General features: G+C 42.6%; 1 protein-coding gene across 5 annotated transcripts in view; it reads right to left on the bottom strand.

The window, feature by feature from the left end:
• LOC140731833 (general transcription factor II-I-like) overlaps window positions 1-14773 on the bottom strand; it is a 141151-nt gene that overhangs the window by 44820 nt on the left and 81558 nt on the right. Inside the window, exon 15 of one of the 5 annotated variants that reach the window (XM_073053708.1) lies at window positions 7862-7894. The exons of 3 other annotated variants lie outside the window; for them this stretch is intronic. In XM_073053708.1, coding sequence (XP_072909809.1) covers window positions 7862-7894 — 33 coding nt within the window. Of the gene's footprint in view, window positions 1-7861; window positions 7895-14773 lie in introns of those variants that run through there. One more of the 5 variants, XM_073053711.1, reaches the window with a different exon arrangement.

The raw sequence follows: 14773 nt of genomic DNA, 5'->3' as shown, positions 1-14773 counted from the left end.
GTCCTGACGAAGGGTCTCGGCCCGAAACGTCAATTGTTTATTCATTTCCATAGATGCTGCCTGACCTGCTGAGTTCCTCCAGCATTTTGTGTGTGTTGCTCTGGATATCCAGCATCTGCAGAATGTCTTGTGTTTAGACCTCATAATGAAGTGTTTAGGGACTGGACATCCATGGTAAAAATGAGGCGGTCTAGGCTAGGGAATTGAAAGTTGTTGAGGAGATGGAGAGCATGTGCTGTGTCATGGATGGAGGTGGGAAGGGACTGAACCAAAGGAGATAGAATGGAGTCGAGGTATGAGGGCACAAGTTTAGTGGGGCAAGTGCAGGCAGAGACAATGGGCTTCCCCGGACGGTTAGGTTTGTGGATTTTGCATAGGGGGTAGAAACAGGCAGTGCTGAGTAAGGGAACCTTGAGTCTGGTGGCAGTGGATGGGAGTTCTCCAGAGATGATGAGGTTAGAGACAGTGTCAGAGCCAATTTTCTGACAGTCTGGAGCCCTTTTCAAAGAATAAGTAAGAGGAGATGTCTGAGTGTGGCCGCCTGCCCTCAGCAAGGTAGATGTCACACCGCCACACTACGACAGCACCCTCTTTGTCGGCGGGTTTGATGCTAAGGTTGGGATTGACGCAAACAGTGGAGGGCAGTGTGATAAGAGAACAATTGCAAATAGTTGGGGTTGGGGAGTGTGAAGAAGATAAGCAGGAATATAAAGTGCAGGAACACCATTGCTTTATTTAAAATTGTTTTAAAGTTAATTTATTTGATGTTGAATCTTAAATAAAAGGTAAAAGGAACTCAGTATTGAGAGATACAGTTCATATCTGAGTTTAAATCTGAACCCCCACCTGTACAAAAGAGGTAGTTATACCAAAGGAATAAACTGATTTTTGCAGTAAAAATCCTCCAGCATTTTTGTGGCTTTAAACATTTAATCTCCCTGCTTGTATCCAGTTTGACAGATTTAAATTACTTATTTGCTTAAATCAATAGAAAACAAGCTATCAGTGGCTTATAACAGTTGGAACTAATTAAGTGAGTAAGTGATAATCACTCCGGAAAGGATGTATTAGTAATTATGGAAATTTGGCCCGATGTACAAAGTGCTAAAGGAACTCAGCAAGTCAGGCAGCATCTGACTTATAATAAACATAAGAAAGTCTGTAGGTGCCGGAAATCCAAAGCAAAATACACAAAATACTGGAAAACTCAGTGGGTCAGGCAACATCTATGGAAATCAAAGGTTCACTTATTATCAAAGTGTACAACTTTGAAATTCTCCAGTTCTCTGGGTAGCCATGAAACCAAGAAAGAAAAGAAAGGCAGCACGATCATCAGCCTCCAAATCCCCCCTCCCACACAAAAAAACTCAACAAAACAGATTAGGCACATTGACCCCAAATCCCCCTCCCTGCACACACAAAAATTTAAAAAAGATTAGGTGAAAAAACACAGAATATAACATCTGTAAGTCTGAAAAAAGAGTCTATAGACCAAAGTCCACATCCCAAGATGCAGACAATACCTAGGCAACACTCTCTGGGTGCAGCGGCAGGCTCTCCCCTCTCTGGTACAGAGCAACCGATTGAAAGGCAGGCAGCCTGCGCTATCCCTCCGCTCCTGCTTCGATGCTCCAATCTCCCTTGTCACTTTAATTGGCAAACAATGGCAGCTAGATTTTGCTTCCCAAATACCTTTAGGTGTATCTTACAAATTTTGGGCTACTGATCATGAAAATCACCCTGAAATTTCCCTATCACGCACCATTTTTTAATAAACTTATGTTTATTATTTCAATTCATAATTCAAGTCTATTAAACTGTTGCCTACAATGTAAGCTGGAAAGTTTCCTATTTTGTCCAGGCATGTTTGGGCATGCTTAGACGGCGTGGCTGCTGCATGGCAGGACAGGGTTTTAGTAATAATTACTGGGTTTAGGAATGTAAGGATGGAATTTGCTAACACCAGCCACAAAAATTTCTATGAAGGATTTTGATATTTGAGACAGATGCTTCCCAGAATAACTGATGCCAAGATTAAGGAAGGCATTTTTGTTAGTCCACAAGTCAAACAGGCCATCAATGACAGGCAATTTGAAGAATTTCTAGTGGGACCGGAGAAAATCACATGGAAGTGTATGGGACATTGGAAAAAAAGTTGAATTTCCCCATGGGGATGAATAAAGTATCTATCTATCTATCTATCTAAGTCATTCAAGGAAGTTGATGAAAATTTTCTCGGCATCTACAGAGACCAGACTACATGCAGCTGGTTGAAAGCATGCTTCAAGCATATAAAACCATGAAATGCAACATGTCACTTTACTGTGATGAAGTACTCTGAGAGGTTGGTTAAGGCCAGAATCAAGGACCTGGATCCACTGCAATTTGTCTATTGCCATAATAGGTTCACAATGGATGCAATCTCACTGGCTCTCCACTCTGCCTTGCATCACCTGGACATTACCTACATTAGGCTGTTGTCTATTGACTACAGCTCAACATTCAATACAATTGTACCCTCAGTTCTAATCAACAAACTCTAAAACCTGGGCCTCTGTACCTCCCTATGCAACTGGATCCTTGACTTCCTCACCGGGAGATCACAGTCTGCTTGGATCAGAAGTAACATCTACTTCTTGCTGACGATCAACACTGGCACACCTCAAAGATGTGTGCTTATCCCGCTGTTCTACTCTATCTGTGCCCACAATTGTGTGGCTAGGGATATCTCAAACACATCTACAAATCTGTGGATGACCCAAATGTTGTTGGCAGAATTTCAGATGCTAACAAAGAGGTGTACAGGAGTGAGGCAGATTAGCTGGTTAAGTGGTGTCGCAACAACAACCTTGTCAATAACACCAAATAACTGATTGTAGACTGCAGGAAGAGGAAGTCAACGGAACAAACATCAGTTCTCATCGAGGGATCAGCAGTGCAAACGGTGAGCAGTTTTGACTTCCTGGGTGTCAACATCTCTGAAGATCTATCCGGGGCCTAACATGTTGATGCAATTAAAAAGAAGGCACAACAGCAGCTATATTTCATTGGGAGTTTGAGGAGGCTTGGTATCGAAAGTCCCTCTAAAATGTGTGTGTGCACACACATCTTTTGCTACTAGCGCACAAAGGAACTTAAATTGCACGCAAAAGGTTAAGTATATTTGTTAAGTATATTTCAAAATTACAACTTAACATGTTAAGTATATTTCAAGATCGTACACAATCCGGTTGCTGATGTGGACGATGTTGACAATGTGGAGTTTGCAATGATTTGTCTGCAGATTTTAGAACGGGCCTATTTGTACCGTCTTTATTGAAGAAATTATTCAGTGCCAACATCAAAGGCTGTAATAAATCGAGTCAAGAAAAAAAAAAAAAGCTTACAAAAGGTTCAGAGAGCTAGGTAATGTTAGAGATCTAGAAGATTATAAGGCTAATAGGAAGGAGTTTAAGAAGGAAATTAGGAGAACCAGAAGGGGCCATGAGAAGGCCTTGGTGGGCAGGATTAATGAAAACCCCAAGGCATTCTAAAAGTATGTGAAGAGCAAGAGGATAAGTTATGAAGGAATAGGACCTATCAAGTGTGACAGTGGGAAAGTGTGTATGGAACCGGAGCAAATAGCAGAGGTACTTAATGAATACTTTACTTCAGTATTCACTATGGAAAAGGACCTTGGTGATTGTAGTGATGATTTGCAACAGACTGAAAAGCTTGAGCATGAAGGTATTAAGAAAGAGGATGTGCTGGAGCTTTTGGAAAGCATCAAGTTGGATAAGTCACCGGGACTGGATGAGATGTACCCCAGGCTACTGTGGGAGGCAAGGGAGGAGATTGCTGAGCCTCTGGCGATGATTTTTGGATCATCAATGGGGACAGGAGAGGTTCTAGAGGATTGGAGGGTTGAGGATGTTGTTCCTTTATTCAAGAAAGGGAGTAGAGATAGCCCAGGAAATTATAGACCAGTGAGTCTTACCTTAGTGTTTGGTAAGTTGATGGAGAAGATCCTGAGAGGCAGGATTTATGAACATTTGGAGAGGTATTATATTACTAGGAATAGTCAGCATGGCTTTGTCAAGGGCAGGTCGTGCCTTACGAGCCTGATTGAATTTTTTGAGGATGTGACTAAACACATTGATGAAGGAAGAGCAGTAGATGTAGTGTATATGGATTTCAGCAAGGCATTTGACAAGGTACCCCATGCAAGGCTTATTGAGACAGTAAGTAGGCATGGGATCCAAGGGGATATTGCTTTGTGTATCCAGAACTGGCTTGCCCATAGAAGGCAAAAAGTGGTTGTAGATGGGTCATATTCTGCATAGATGTCAGTGACCAGTGGGGTGCCTCAGGGATCTGATCTGGGACCCTTACTCTTCGTGATTTTTATAAATGACCTGGATGAGGAAGTGGAGGGATAGGTTTGTAAGTTTGCTGATGACACAAAGGTTGAAGGTGTTGTGGATAGTGTGGAGGGCTGTTAGAGGTTACAGAGGGACATTGATAGGATGCAAAACTGGGCTGAGAAGTGGCAGATGGAATTCAACCCAGATAAGTGTGAAGTGGTTCATTTTGGCAGGTCAAATATGATGGCAGAATATAGCATTAATGGCAAGACTCTTGGCAGTGTGGAGGATCAGCGAGATCTTGGGGTCGAGTCCATAGGATGCTCAAAGCAGCTGCGCAGGTTGACTCTGTGGTTAAGAAGATGTATGGTATATTGACCTTCATCGATTGTGGAATTGAATTTAGGAGCCGAGAGGTAATGTTGCAGCTATGTAGGACCCTGGTCAGACCACACTTGGAGTACTGTGCTCAGTTCTGGTCACCTCACTATAGGAAGGATGTGGAAGCCATGGAAAGGGTGCAGAGGAGATTTACAAGGATGTTGCCTGGATTGGGGAGCATGACTTATGAGAATAGGTTGAGTGAACTCAGCCTTTTCTCCTTGGAGCGTCAGAGGATGAGAAGTGACCTGATACAGCTGTATAAGATGATGAGAGACATTGATTGTGTGGATAGTCGGAGGCTTTTTCCCAAGGCTGAAATGGTTGCCACAAGTGGACACAGGTTTAAGGTGCTGGGGAGCAGGTACAGAGGAGATGTCAGGGGTAAATTTTTTAACTCAAAGAGTGGTGAGTGCGTGGAATGGGCTGCCGGCAACAGTGGTGGATACGATAGGGTCTTTTAAGAGACTTTTGGATAGGTACATGGAGCTTAGAAAAATAGAGGGCTATAGGTAAGCCCAGTAATTTCTAAGGTAGGGACATGTTCGGTACAACTTTGTGGGCGGAAGGGCCTGTATTGTGCTGTAGGTTTTCTATGTTTCTATGTTGTTGTCACTGGGCAAAAAAATTACATAGCACAGGATTTTTACGCACTCCAGTCATCACAAGTTAGAGGGACTATTGCTTGGTATGTCCCCAAAATTTCTAAAGACATACTTTGGAGCGTGTTCTAACTGGTCGCAACACCATCTGGTCTAGAGGGGCCGCTTCACAGGACTGGAGAAAGCTGTGGAAAATCGTAAACTCTGCCAGGTACATCATGGGTGTTAGACTTTCCAGCATCAAGGATACTTTCAAAAGGCGATGACTTAAAAAGGTGGCATCTATCATTAAGGACCCCCGTCACACAAGACACATTCTCTTATTGCTACCATCAAAGAGGAGGTACAGAAGTCTGAAGACACACACCTTATGTTTCAAAAACAGCTTCTTCCCCTCCGCCATCAGATTTCTGAATGGGAAATGAACCCAAGTCACTAACTCAGTAATTTTTATTTAATTTAAATTTTTATATATTCCTTATTCATAGTTGTTAAAATGTATTATGTAATGCACTGTAGTGCTACTGCAAAACAACAAATTTCTCAACAGATGCCGGTGATACTAAAGCTGATCCTGATTCAGAGTGTTTACTTGAACTTCAACAGGATGTTGGTGAGACCACATGGGAAACACTGAGTATTTTTGTTTCCTTACTTAAAGGGTATTTTTGCTACAGAGGGAGTGTAGTGAAGATTCATCAAACTAGTTCATGTGATGGCAGATCTTTCAGATGAAGCCAGAGAGTAGGCCAAGCCTTATATCTCTCAAAATAAGCACAAGATGTTATATCTTGCTTTCATTCCCAGGTCAGTGAGTCACAGGCAAAGCCCTCCCCATCATTGAGCACGTTTGCACGGAGAGCTGCCACAAGAAAACAGCATCCATCTTCAAGGACCCCCACCATCCAGGCCATGCTCTGCTCTTGCTGCTGCATTTGGACAGGAAGTACAGAAACCTTAGGTCTCGCACCACTAGTTTCAAGGACAGTTGTTACACTACAAGGAGGAATAAGCCAGAAATCCTTGAGCCAGTCCTCATTAGGATAATGGAGATGGAGAGGGTTAGTAACTTCAAATTCTTTGGTGCTATTATTTCAGAGGATCTGTCCTGGGACCAGCACTAAGTATCATCACAAAGAAGGTACAATAGCACCTCTAACTTCTTAGATGTTTGCGTAGATCTGGCATGTTCCCTAAAACTTTGAAAAACGTCTGTGGATACACAGTGGGAGTATCCTAACTGGTTGCCTCATGGCCTGGGGTGGAGAAACCGAAGTCCAGCAGTGAAAAGTCTGTACAGAGTGATGGATGTAGCCCAGTCCATCACAGACAAATCCCTCCTCACCACCAAACACGTCTGCAAGGAACGCTGCCACAAGAAAGCAGCATCTGTCATCAAGGACCCCACCATTCAGCCCATGCTCTTTTCTCACCACTACCATTGGGCAGGGAGTACAAGAATCTTAGGTCCCACACCACCAGGTTCAGGAACAGGTACTACCTTACAACCATCAGGCTCCTGAACTGACATGGATAACTTCACTCACCTCAACTGTGAACTGATTCTGCAACCTACAGACTCATTTTCAAGGACTCTACATGTTCTCAGTATCATTTTTATTTGTTCAATTTGCCTTTTGCATGTTGGTTCTTTGTCGCTCTTTGTTTATGTATAGTTTTTCATAAATACTATTGTATTTCTGTAACCGCCTGCAAGAAATGAACCTCAAGGTAGCCTATGGTAGCATGCACCAAATTTATTTTGCTTTAACTTCAATTTTGATTCTCTTAGTTCGGGTAAATGGTTCCGGACTGAAAAACTTACTCTTTACGCAAATGCTGCCTGACCTGATCTGGATCAGATGGCATGACTATCAAAGTTTTTGACAATCTTCTATAGATGTGTATTAGAGAGTATCATGGCCTGATCATGAAAACATCAATGTGATTGTTTGGAAAAGCCTCCAAAAATTAATGGATACAGCCTAGTCCATCATGGGTAAAGCCCTCCTTACCACTGAGCATATCTACACAAAGTGCCTTTGCCTCCAGTTCCTGCTCACTTCTCGCTGCTGTCATCAGGAAGAAGATACAGACGCCTCACGATTTGTACCTCCAGGTTCCGGAACAGTTATTACCCCTAAACCGTAATAACCATAATAACCAAAGGGGGTAACTTCACCCCATTGCTGAACTGCTCCCACAACCTATGGACTCACTTTGAAAGGCTCTTCATCTCATGTCTTGATATTTATTTATTTATCTATTTATTTATTTATCAATTTACCATTTATTTATTTGCTGCCTATTTATTTATTTACTTGTTATTTTCTCTTTCTTTTTGGATTTGCAGTTCGTTGTTTTTGTTTTTGCACATTGGTTGCTCTCCGTCCCGTTGGTGTGATTCTATTGATTCTATTGTGATTCTTGAATTTACTGCGAATACCTGCTAGAAAACGAATCTCCAAGTAGTATATGGTAACATATATGTACTTTGATTATAAATCTACTTTGATCTTTGAACCTTAAACTTACCCAGCATTTTGTTTCAAACAAGCCAGGTCGGACCTGTTCAGTGCAATGAAAACAGGATAAATTAGTAAATTAAAACAAAATTTTAAAAACAAAATTCTTGACACTGGAGATCTGAAATAATAAAAGCAGGAAATATTGGAAACTGAAAACCCATATGATTTCTGAATTTCAACAAAACGGATGAAAAGAGCACACAATGTCTGTGAGAGTGGAGAGGGAGGCTGGTTGGTGCTGGTGAAGGCTCACCTACTTCAGCTAATCTGTGTGCTGGAACTGGGACACACTACCGCTGGTGCTGGAAATCAGAAATGTACTGCAGACCAAGACAGCATCTGCGAGGTGAAGTACAGGAGATTCTGTAGATACTGATTTATCTATTGATTGATACGGCTTGGAACAGTCTCTTCTGCCCACAAGAACCTCACCGCCCAGCAACCATCTCTTTAACCTTAGTCTAATCACAGGACAGTTTACATTCACCAAATACCCTACTAACTGGAATGCCTTCGGAATGTGGGAGGAAACCGGAACTCCCGCAGGAAACCCATGCGCTCACGGAAGGACGTACAAACTTCTTACAAAAGGCGTCAGAATTGAACTCCAACCTCTACACTTCCATTCTACCTCACGACTGTCTTCAGCAACACACACACAAAATTCCCTCCATAGTTCCTGACTGACCTGTTGAGTTCCTCCAGCAACTTGTGCGTTCCCCATAAAACATCAACAGTACCGTAGTTGATCTTTCATTAGAACTTGCCAGTATAGACACAAACTGGAAATGTCACTGTGTTCAAAGTTCAAAGTAAATTTATTATTGAAGTATGTATACATCACCAAATACAACCTTGAGATTCATTTTCTTGCAGGAACTCATGGTAAGTGCAAAGATACACAACAGAATCAATGTAAAACCACAGACAAACAGCCATTGTATAAAGGACAACAAACATTGCAAATATAAAAATAAATAAATAAATAAATAAATAAGCAACTAATATCAAAAACATGAGAGGAAGAGTTCTTAAAAGTGAGTTCATAGGTTATAGGAACAATTCAGTGTTGGGGTGAGTGAAGTTATCACCTCTGGTTCAAGAACCTGATGGTTGAGGGTAATAACTGTCCTTGAACCTGGTGGTGTAGGTCCTGAGGCTCCTGTACCCTCTTCCTGATGGCATCTGGATGGTAGGGAGTCCTTGATAATGAATGCTTCTTTCCTGTGACAGTGCCCCTTGTTGATGTGCTCAATAGTGGGGAGGGTTTTACCTGTGATGGACCAGGCTATATCCACTACCTTTTGTGGCTTTTCTGTTCAAGAGCATTGGTGTTTCCACACCAAGCCATGATGTAACCAGTCAGAATACTCTCCACTGCACATCTATAGAAGTTTGTCAAATTTTTAGGTGACATGCCAAACTTTTGCAAACTTCTAAGAAAGTAGAGACATTTATCTGCTGGACTCAGGACCAATCCTCTGAAATTATAATGCTGAGGAAATTTAAGTTACTGACCCTCTTCACCTATGACCCCCTGATGAGGACTGGCTCATGGACCTCTGGTTTCCTCATCTTTAGTCAATAATCAGTTCTTTGGTTTTGCTGACATTGAATGAGAGGTTTTTGGTGAAGAAATTGAGGATCCAATTACACAAAGAAGTATTGATGCCTAAATCTTGGAGCTAACGATTAGCTTTAAGGAGATGATTGTATTGAAAGCAGAGGTGTAGTCAATGAAGGGCATCTTCCCTATCCAGGTGTTCCAGGGTTGAGTGGAGAGCCAATAAAATGGCATCTGCTGTTGACCTGTTGTGACAGTAGGCAACTTGATGCAGATAAAAGTCGGACTCAGGCAAGATGTGATATGTTTCATCACCAACTCTCAAAGGACATGGATGTGAGTGCTACTGGACGATAAACTTTGAGGTAGGTTACAACATTCTTTTTGGGCACTGGTATAGTTGAAACCTGGTTGAAGGACTCTTCCTCTCAGATGGTCAGAACGAGATGTTAAATTTATCAGTGAACTTCCCAGTCAGAGCTCAAGTCAACACAGATCTTCGGTACTCAGCCAAGTACCCCATCTGGGACAGACTGCCATATAAATCACCAGCATCAGCCTACCCACCATCAAGTAAATATGTACAAAAAGGTATTGGGAAAAGGCCAGCAATATCATGAAGGATCCCATCCACTCCGCTGACGGACTGTTTGTCCCACTCCCATTGGAAAAAGACGTTATGCAGCATCCATGACAGGATCATCAGGCAGAAAAAAAGTTATTTCCCCCAAGCCATCAGGCTGATCAACACTGCCACCCATTAATCAGCCCCACCAACCAACCCCCCATCACCACTACTTTATCATTTCCTGTCAGTCATCTGATGTACAGATACTCCTCTACCTAACCTCACTTCATGTACAATCAGTCTATGTATATAAACTAATCTTATATATTTATATATTTTTATTGTGTTATTCATGTTTGTTGTGTTTAATTTTTTAGTTATTCGTTTACAGGATGTGGCCATCGCCAGCTAAGCCCGCATTTATTGCCCATCCCTAATTGCCCTTGAGAAGGTGGTGATGAGCTGCCTTCTTGAACTACTGCAGTCCCTGAGGTGTCTGCTAGATCATATCCAGAGTAACAATCATTGTATTCTCCCTTACACTTCTCTACTGACAAATGACCATAGACAATCTTAAATCTTGACAATGATTAAATTCATTGCAGTGTTCTTACAATGAATGTACCTACTAGTTGGGTGAGATACTGCTACTCAAACTTAAATTGGACTCTTGCAACTGGACAAGGACAAGTTGCGTGAAATGGAAGAATTAGTGACAAGTATTGGGAAGCTTGGCTTGGACTTGCATACTCATGAGACAGCACCACCTAATCACTCTGTCCGCCAGAGAAAGCACGATCTCCCAGTGGCCACACATTTTAATTCCACGTCCCATTCTCATTCTGATATGTCTATCCATGGCCTCCTCTACTGTCAAGATGAAGCCACACTCAAGTTGGAGGAACAACACCTTATATTCTGTCTTGGTAGCCTCCAACCTGATGGCATGAACATTGATTTCTCTGTTAATGCCCCTCCTCCCCTTCTTACCCCATCCCTGATTTATTTCCCCCCTTTCTTTTTTTTTCCTCTCTCTGCCCAGCACTCTTTGCCTGTTCTCCATCTCCCTCTAGTGCTCCCCTCCTCCTTTCTTTCTCCCGAGGCCTCCCGTCCCATGATCCTTTCCCTTCTCCAGCTCTGCATCCCTTTTGCCAATCACCTTTCCAGCTCTTAGCTTCACCCCACCCCCTCCTGTCTTCTCCTATCATTTCGGATTTCCCCTCCCCCTCCTACTTTCAAATCTCTTACTATCTTTCCTTTCAGTTTGTCCTGACGAAGGGTCTCAGCCTGAAATGTCGACAGTGCTTCTTCCTATAGATGCTGCCTGGCCTGCTGCGTTCCACCAGCATTTTGTGTGTGTTACTACCTAATTTGCATTTGGTTTCTACACACAACGCCCAATTCAATCCGTGGTCACAACCTTCAGCTTCAATTGCTTGTTTCTTTAATTCTGTTGGGGCTATGAGAGTTAGTGAGGACGAATGCACCAGACCCAACTCTATTATGAAGCAATCCAGTTTATTGTATGTAAAACCATATTAATACTGGCAATGGTTATCACAAATATAGTACTGTTAAAGATTGTAATCAAGTAGGCTGACAATTGTTTAAATACACTGCTGGTGAAGTAGTTTGCACACATAGTTGACAAAAGTGCCACCTGAAACAAACCACATAATTACCTCTGGTAGGGTATTAGTAGGGAAATGTGAGCTTCATATCTGCCTGGGATACTTGGCCAAATGCAAAGGATACAAGCTGGGAGAGGTCACTAGGATTGTTTAATGAAACTTCCTGTTTGCAAGTGTAAGGAGAACAAAGTAATTGTTGCTTTGGATCTGATGCAGCACAGGAAAAAACCTCAAAGGTAAAGAACAAATAATAATAAATTAAAAAACACAATAAATATAAATACATAAGATAGCTATGCACAGAGATAAATTGTATGTCAACAAAGTGACGCTGGACAGTACATAGGCGACTGATAGGAAATAATAAAGTAGTGGTGGAGTTAGTGGGTGGAGTTGTTGTTCAGTCTTACTGCTTGGGGAAATTAACTGTTTTTGAGTCAGGCGGTCCTGGCATGCATGCTCAGTAGCCCCTTCCCTGATAGAAGTGGAACAAACAGTGAATGAGTGGGGTGTGTGGGATCCTTCATGGTGTTACTGGCCCTTTTCCAGCACCTATGTCCTTGATGGCTGGTAGGCTGGTGCCAGTGATGTGTTGGGCAGTTTTGACTACCCATTGTTGAGCCTTCCTGTCTGCTGCAATGCAGTTTCCGTACTGAACGGTGATAATGGTTGTTAAGATGCTCCCTACTGGGCATCTGTAAAATGACGTGAGTATGGATGTGTGAAGTCCAGCTCTCTTCAGCCTCCTCAGGAAGTAGAGACATTGGTGAGCTTTCCTGACTGAGAACAATGTGTTCTGGGACCATAAGAGTTTAGGTAACAGGAATTTACCTTTAAGGACATTAAGATTCACAGCCAGGAACATGGTAAGGGGATGACAGTTATAAGACATAGGAGCAGAATTAGTCCATTTGGCTCATTGAGACTGCTCCACCATTCTATCATTGCTGATTTATTAACCTTCTCAAGCCCATTTTCCTGCCTTCTGCCTGCAATCTTTGATGTAATCAAGAATCTATCAACCTCCACTTTAAAATATTCCCAATGACTCGGCCTCCACAGCCGTCTGTGACAATGAATTCCACTACCTTCCAGCTAAAGAAATTTCTCCTCATTTCAATGCATCTCACCAGCCCCATTCTTCTACACTCTGTCAGTTTATTCCAAATAGGCAACACCCATTGTATGAAGGAGCGGCCCCTAATGTCCCTTTTAATTAACTCGCCTCTGATCTTAAACCTCCGCCCTCTTGCTGACTGCGCCCCCACCCTGTGGAAAAAAACCTACATACTTTCACCCTGTCAATCCCCCTCAGAGAAACATAGAAATCTACAGCACATTACAGGTCTTCAGCCCACAATGTTGTGCTGACCATGTGATCTACTCTAAAAACTGCCTAGAATTTCCCTATCGCATAGCCTTCTATTTTTCTAAGCTCCACGTACCTACTTAAGAGTCTCTTAACAGTCTCTATTGTATCTGCCTCTACCACCTTCGCTAGCAGTGCATTCCACACACCCAGCACTCCTGTGTAAAACACTTACCTCTGACATCCCCTTTGTACCTACTTCCAAGCACCTTAAAGCTATGTCCCCTCATGTTAGCCATTTCAGCCCTGGGAAAAAGCCTCTGGCTACCCACATGATCAATGCCCTTCATCACCTTATACACTTTGATTAGGTCACTTCTCATTCTCTGTCGCTCCAAGGAGAAAAGGCCAAATTCACTCCGCCTATTCTCATAAGGCATGCTCTCCAATCCAGGCAACATCCTTGTAAATCTCCTCTGCACTCTCTCTATAGTATCCATATCATTCCTGTAATGAGGGGATCAGAATTGAACACAGTATTGCAATGGAGTCCGACCAAAGTCTTACATACATTACCTCACGGCTCTTGAACTCAGTCCCATGGTTGATGAAGGACAACACAGCAAACGCCTTCTTAACAACACTGTCAATCTGCACAGCAACTTTGACTGTCCTATGGACATGGACTCCAAGATCTCACTCATCCTCCACAATGCCAAGAGTCTTACCATTAATATTATATTCTGTCTACAAATTTGACCTACTGAAACGAACCACTTATCTGGGTTGTACTCCATCTGCAACTTCTCAGCCCAGTTCTGCATTGTATCAATGTCCCGCTGTATTCTCTGACAACCCTCCAGATTATCCACAACACCCGCAACTTTTGTAACATCAGCAAACTTACTAACCCACCCTTCGATTTCCTCATCTGGGTCATTTATAAAAATCACAAAGAGGAGGGGTCCCAGAACAGATCCCCGTGGATCACCGCTGGTCACCATACACCATGCAGAATACGAACCATCCACAAATGCCCTTTGCCTTCAGTGGGAAAACCAATTCTGGGTCCACAAAGCAAGGTCTCCTTGGATCCCATGCCTCATTACTTTCTGAAGAATAAACCTTGCATGGGGAACCTTATCAAATGCCTTATCAAAATTCATATACACTACATCCACTGCTCTACCTTCAGTGTGTTTTGTTACACCCTCATGATCAGATATACCTCAATTTCAAAGTTCAAATACATCTGTATGAAAGTATGGGCTGTATACTGTATATAACCTTGAAATTCATCTCCTCACAGGCAGCCAGAATGTAAAGAAACACAATAGAACCCATTAAAAAAGACCATCAAAGACCCAATGCACAAAGAAAAAGAACAAGTCATACAAACAATAATAAGTAAGCAAATAACATTCAGAACTAAAGTTCATGTGAGTTCACAGCCACAAAGCCAGTCATCACTGCAGCTCGTCCAGGATCGTGTAGGTTGCATGTGACAGGTTCAGTTCAGCACAGGGATGAATAAACTCTGCTGAGCAGCAAGCTCGATGTTGGCTTATCCTTTGCCTCTGGCCCCAATACCCTGACCGTTTCAATCTAGCTTGGCACTTAAATCAGCTTGTTTCTCACTCTCGGTCCCAAGCCCTGCTGCTTCGATATGCTTTTGGGCCCATACCCGACCTTTCCAATCTGTTCTGATACTTAAATTGGCCAAATATTGATTTTTTTCTTCACTCTTGGGCCTGGGCTCCACCACTTTGACTCTGTGTCTACTCGCCTCGGATCTGTCGGTTCGAATTGGCTCTAAGTCTGCTCCAAACATTGGCTCCATCCTGGTC

The sequence above is a fragment of the Hemitrygon akajei genome, chromosome 8 (assembly GCF_048418815.1).
Source record: "Hemitrygon akajei chromosome 8, sHemAka1.3, whole genome shotgun sequence".
Classification (NCBI taxonomy): Eukaryota; Metazoa; Chordata; class Chondrichthyes; order Myliobatiformes; family Dasyatidae; genus Hemitrygon; species Hemitrygon akajei.
This window is presented reverse-complemented; position numbering and strand designations above follow the sequence as displayed.